The sequence below is a fragment of the Harpia harpyja genome, chromosome 4 (assembly GCF_026419915.1).
Source record: "Harpia harpyja isolate bHarHar1 chromosome 4, bHarHar1 primary haplotype, whole genome shotgun sequence".
Taxonomy (NCBI): Eukaryota; Metazoa; Chordata; class Aves; order Accipitriformes; family Accipitridae; genus Harpia; species Harpia harpyja.
Genome location: NC_068943.1, coordinates 48,934,184 through 48,940,512, shown reverse-complemented (window position 1 = coordinate 48,940,512; position 6,329 = coordinate 48,934,184). Strand labels below are relative to the sequence as shown.

The window sequence follows — 6,329 nt, the reverse complement described above, 5'->3', positions numbered from 1 at the left end:
AGTGGGAGCTGCTGTGCTGTTGGACTGAGGAAAACTCTGCACACTTCAGAAATATATTTTTAAAAGCTGTCTGTAGAAGGTAGATCAATTCCCCAACCCTAATAGTCATTCTTCTGCAATTTTTTTTTAATAAAGATCAGAAGTTAAGCACCAACATGAGCCCTCATTAAGCAAAGGAACTTCACTCAGTAGTTAAAAGTCACCACCGCAGTCTGCCTGCCACAGAGACACCTGAGGGGCAGCGTACCGACACGTGTCTGCGCAAGGTGGACATGTCCGTGAAGGTTCTCTCGCAAGCTCTGCACTTGTACGGCTTTTCCCCAGTGTGAATGCGCTGGTGGCGCCGGAGAGCGCCCTGTTGGGTGAACGTTTTCCCGCACTGTTCGCAGAAATACGGACGGGTCTCTAAAAACAACAAAAAAAGCCCCCAACCAACGGGAAGCACAGAGTTAGAAGGCAGGTTCTTTTGGCCCTGATTTCAGCAGAGAAAAAGCATAAGGAATTTTTAAAAGATCAGTATTGCTAAAGTAGTGTACATAGGAGATACATGCTTGGGGGCCCTGGTTTATGTGATAAACACTTCTTGGCTGCGAGGGAAAGCCTAAGAACAGCTCCCTGATCTTGCAAGGGGAACAGCAGCAACTACAGCTGCTCTCTGCTCCGACGTCCTTCAGCAGCACCTTGCTGAGCAAGTCGGGATCGGTATGAGCCCTGCTTCTCCTCATTCACTTAATTCAAGGAGCTTATAAAAGTGGTTCTGAAACAAAATGTCACCGTCCAAACTGGAAAGTACTTCAGATCCAAGCTTCCAGTGCCACTTATTTTCCCAGCCCTGAATAGTTTGTTTCATTACCTGCATGGACGTTACTGTGCTGGGCTAGCGAGGCTCTCAGTCCAAATGCCTTCCCACAAACCTCGCACTTGTAGGGCTTAGCACCCATGTGGCATCGTTTGTGGCATTTTAAATATTCGTTGGTGGCAAAATGTTTTCCACACACATCGCACTTAAATAGGCGCTCTCCTGAGTAAAGAGAAAAAGACATTCTGAATTCTTTCAGCACAATTTTGTACTTCAAAGTTGGTTTTCAGATGTCTTTCTATCCCTAGTAGTTCCTTCCTGGTACTCGAAGTCTCTTCTGCGAGTTACAAAAAAAAGCGTGAACCTTCTTCAAATCCCAACTAGCAATTTCTAGCAGTATAAAGGGAGGCAATGGGAGAAACCAGGTGGAAGGAACAGAAGTATTTGATGCCTACCTGTGTGGGTCCTTTTGTGGCCAGTGAGTTTGCCTTTATCAGCAAAGCAAGCCCCACAGTCCTCGCAAATATATGGCTTTTCCCCTGTATGGGATCTAAATGAAGCGGAACACAAATTACTATTAATAAATTAGCTCTTGTAGTACATTCTTAAAATAATGTATTTGAAATTACGTTCTACACACTACAGGCAGCATACTTCATTTTTTAAACGAAGTGGAAAAAAGTACATTCAGCTCACTCAGGAAATGGTGCGTTTGCCAGTGTAGGTGCTACACTAAAGCACTAAAATTCCCATTTAAGGTTTAGCTTTTCCTCACTCTCAGGCCCTACAAAATCCACCTCTCTTCCACAAGTTATAGCTCATAGTATCAGCATCGGAAGGGAGAAAGCAAGGAAGATGACAAGCTGCTGCTCTGCTAGAGACTGAAAGTGCATCCAGATTGTCCCCAGCACAATGCCAGCAGCAGATCTCTTGGGACATTGTGGGCCACATTCTTGGCTTCTGCAATCCCTCAGCCTCATGTCCTCTGGCCTGCAAACTTTAGCTGGCAGGATATTCCCATTTTTAAGACAAAAGGCACCACGAAAGAAAGTCAGGCAAGCAGTGCTTCCAAATGCATGCTGAACATCTGATTTTAAACTAGGTCCAATCAGAGAAAGTCCGAGCCCAGTGTTTGGTCTTAACACTGTGCTGACTTTCCTTATTCCAACCCAGATAGTAAGATGTGGAAAAGCATGCATAATTTTGAGCTGTTGGGCAAAATGCTGCAAATATGAGACAGCCAGTTACCCAACATAAAGCCCCCAAGTCACTGTTTTGTTGCAGTCATACCACATCTCACATGTGGCACAGCTCTGCTGCATTTCTACTGATGGAGATTATCTTGACATTTCAGATGTTTTGCTGGTCCTGAATCAGTATTCCTCACAATTTTTTAAATCACTGTCAGAACACTTAGGAGACAGAAGAAAACTACTGTCCCCATTGTATGGGTCCACAGTCTCTAGTAGTGGGATTTCTCTCATCTCTTCTAGCCCTCCAACAGTTAACCTCCTCTTATAAACTATCTGCTATGCTCCCTGTTTGGAGAAAGATGGGAAATTCCATGGGATGATTCACCCTCTCCGGGAAGAGGACACATTTAAGACAGACACCACTGGAGAGCAATTCATCCAGTCTAGCTCCAATGACTACAGAGGGAGCCTAGATGAGAAGTCCAGCTTTTGTATTGCATACAAGAAATGAAATCCCACACTAAATGACTTGCTCAGAGTGATAAAGAGCGAGCAGGGCTCAGCATCTAGGTCTCTGAGGTCCTTGACTAATTCTTCAGCCTATGCTACTTTTTATCGGTGAAGGCCATCATCTTATTTTGAAGACTGTCTCAAATGACTGGCTTTTGCTTACAAGTTCGGATAGAACATCTGTTTCAAAATCCCTACCAAAACTGATGCAATGACCAGCTGCAGACAAAGCCTTTACGTAAAAGAATTAATCACAGATACTACAGAACAAATCATATCCCAGTGTTCCTGTTATAAGGACACACAAGGAGAATTGACTCAGAACTGGGAAGTCAGAAGAGGAAAAAGAAGTGCTGAAGTACACTGGGCATGCAGGGAGTGGTAACAGGAGAAGCAGTACTGTAGGCTGACCTGGTATGGATCTTAAGTTGTGATGGCTGAGCAAATTTTGAATGACAAATGCCACATTCATAAGGTTTTTCTCCTGTATGCGTCCGCATATGAAACACTAGTGCTGTTCGGGAGCTGAGGATCTTCCCACAGACAGAGCAGAGAGGGCGTTTGACTCTGCCTTCATGCTTCCGCATATAATGTGTCCTCACATCTCTCTTTCTTTTAAAAGTAGCATTGCAAAGGGTGCAGGCAAACTGCCTTTCTTCAGTGTGCACACAGGCCCGATGCTCCTTCCAGCTGTTGTAACTAGCAAACGACTTGCTGCAGATGTCACACTGATAGACTTTACCAGGCAAGCACTGATGGACATCTCTGCAGTGATCCACATACTTTTTCCGGGAAACAAACTGCTCATTACACTTATCGCATCTTATTACGTAGGCAGATTTCTTATTCACCCCGCTTTTATTTACCTTCCTTATTTTAAACCCTTCATCTGATTCATGTTCTTCAACATCCTTCTCATTAGAGCATTCATCATCCTCATCATCCTCCTCAGTACAGACCTCCTCATTATCTCTACTGTCTTCAACTTCTGAATACCCCGCTTCGTAATCTACCTCCTCCTCGCCCTTCACGCTCATTTCACCTTCATCTTCATTCCCTCCTTCACTCATTTTTTCCCTTCTTGCTTCAGCTTCCTTATATTTCCGCTTCTGTTCTTCTTGCTCAGTGCTGCAGTCTGCTTCAGTAACAGAGGAACCCCCGGGTTCTTCCTTACGACTCATGGCCTCTTCGTGCCTTGCACACTTTCGTCGTTCAGCCTCCGATGTCCCATCCCACATCTCTCTGTCAGGATCTTTGTCACAGGTTGTTGCGTTTGGTCTATGCGCAGGCGGAACTACCATCCAATAGACAGGCATAAGTTTCCTCTCTTGCCCAGACTCATGGATTTTTCTGTTAAAATAAACAAACAACAGGGCGCAACTTCAATAAGTTTAATTGTTTCAATTCGGACATGTTTGCCCTGGAGGAAGAGTTGTTTCCTTTTAATTGTTCTTCACACCATTTAAGAAATTAACAGCATGTTTGGATAGCCGAACAACAGGGAAATTTTATGTAGAGTTGGACCAGATAATTAAAGAAAATTAAAAGCTCTCAGTTCATCAAGGATGGAGCCCCTCAAGTATATGTATTTGTCATCTGACTAGTAACATAGGATGGACTGTACATTCTCCTCCAAGACCATGCTGGACAGGGTAAGAAATTATGGATGTAAAACAAGGGAAATATAGATTAAATGCCTATATGGAAAAATAAAACAGAACCCCTCGTAAGCCATCAATTGCAGCAGTTAACTCTACGCATCACTACTCAGTGCGTGGAACAAGCTACGTCATTGCACTCGCTACACATCTGGATTGTTTTTTTCTGCTGCTGGACTGAACTACAAGCAAATGTTGACATTTTTTAAAAAGGGAAGCTGAGATCCAGTAGTAAACCACATATCTCCTGTACCACACAGGCAGGGTAGGGAGATGTTTGACATGTACGGTGGCTTCTGCAGTTCTGGAAACTACTGCGCATTTTCAACATCTTGTTTTCAGTCAAGCAGCACTCAGTAAGTCTATCCGGAAGCTCACACTACCCAGCAAAACAGCACACAGGGTATTTGGCTGACAAAAACCATACTAAAAAGCACCACACTGCCCTGACGTTTATGAAATGGGCATTTTCTTGTGCATTTTAAACAGATGCCGATTCTTTTCAGGCTCCTATTTAAAAACCCAAACCTGAGGCTTCCAAAATCACCTAAGAGATATGGCTGCACAAGTCCCCTTTGATTCAACAGGAAATGTTCACCTAAATTCCCAGTCTGGGAGACGTCAATCCAGTAATCTGGACTGAGAGCTTGATGAGGTCAAGTGAAAAAAATCTGTCCTGATTTCGACACACTTCTGATCAGATCCAAGGAATTCTGGAATTAAAGCAGCGAGGACTTCAGGAATGCTTTTACCCTGGCGCCCAGAGAGAAAACACATTTTCCTGCGCGCACACAGACACACACACAGAGAATGCTGTACCTTACGTGAGTATTGTAAGCAGACCTCTGAGCAAAGCTGGCGGGGCAGCGTTCACATTTATAAGGTTTCTCCCCAGTGTGTGTTCGTATGTGGACTGTCAGGCCACACTTGGAACTGATGACCTTGTCACAGTACGGGCAGGCCTGGGGATCCCGCTTCTTCTCATGCACCCTGCGGATATGGTCATTTATGTCCTTCTGGCGCTTAAACCTCTTGTCGCAAAACACACAGGAGAAGCCCCGCTCATCACTATGAACAGTGAGGCGGTGCTGCCGGAGGTTCTGGTGAGTGGAGAAGAGCTGCTCACATGCGTTGCAGCTGTACTTGACAGCTAGATTAACGGCATGCCTGAGCTCCATGTGCGACTGGTACTGCTTGATAACACGGAATGATTCGTCGCACTTCTCACACGCAATCTGCGGCAAGACTTTGGCCACATGCCGCGGTGATTTCCTACGTTCTGTTTTACTGGCAAATTTGGAAATTAAACTGTTTTCATCTTCCCACTGCTCAGGCAGAGTGTTCCTAATTACTACGCAGGCTTCCTTTGACTCAGTCTGACTTAGGAGAGAATGACTGTTCTCGTTTTCCAGACTAACGATATCCATGCTGAGTCTGTTTCTGGTATTTGTCTTGTTACATTTTGGTAGCTTTGCGGTCCTGGATTTTGGGTCTGGAAAAGTGGTGTCCTCTTGCTCCAGGCTTGCTGGTTGGCCTTCAATGAGTTCGTAGCCAGCCAGCAACTTCTTATGTTTTTGCCTATCCCAAAGTTTCCTCTGCATGGGTATTGCCACAACTTGGGAAGAGTTACTCAGTTTGTGGTCCTCCTCTTGCTGGATGCGAGTCCACTGTGGTGCACCATTTTCACACAGCTGACCTTTCAGATGGAGGCTCAGATCTAACCCCTTCCTGCCCTCTGCTTTCACTTCTTCACAAATGTCAAGCAAATCCTTGCATTCAAGTCTTTCAGCTATTTCTTTCATCCGTTGCAGTTTTTCTGCTTCAATCTCCACTTCTGCAGTGTAAACAAACTCCAGGAAGGAGGTGAACTCTTCTGTGTAAATGTCTTGTAGAGTTACTGTGCAATTCTTGGTGTCCAGCATCTCATCATGCAGGAAAAGCCCCTTGAAATAGTTGCTGGAAGCTGCCAAGACAGCTTTGTGAACCAGAAACTCCTCCTGAATTCCGAGATGTTGTGTGTGAACTGTCACGTCACAGAGGTGACCGAACTGGTACAGAGAATGCAGGGCCCTCAGGAGGTTAGGAGCAGCAACCTTGGATTTCATTAGAATTTTCTTTTTCTCCATCCTGCCAGAAAAACAAACAAATGTTTGAGTGCTTGCTCTTCCT

General features: G+C 44.8%; 1 protein-coding gene across 5 annotated transcripts in view; it reads right to left on the bottom strand.

Moving 5' to 3' along the window:
• The window catches only part of LOC128140324 (GDNF-inducible zinc finger protein 1-like), a 74,875-nt gene that overhangs the window by 914 nt on the left and 67,632 nt on the right, over window positions 1-6,329 (bottom strand). For all 5 annotated transcript variants that reach the window (XM_052783881.1, XM_052783880.1, XM_052783882.1 and 2 more), the window contains exons 2-6: window positions 4,980-6,287; window positions 2,914-3,852; window positions 1,255-1,349; window positions 854-1,021; window positions 248-405 (exon numbers count right to left, since the gene is read on the bottom strand). In XM_052783881.1, the coding sequence (XP_052639841.1) occupies window positions 248-405; window positions 854-1,021; window positions 1,255-1,349; window positions 2,914-3,852; window positions 4,980-6,287 (2,668 nt within the window). The remainder of the gene's footprint in view (window positions 1-247; window positions 406-853; window positions 1,022-1,254; window positions 1,350-2,913; window positions 3,853-4,979; window positions 6,288-6,329) is intronic.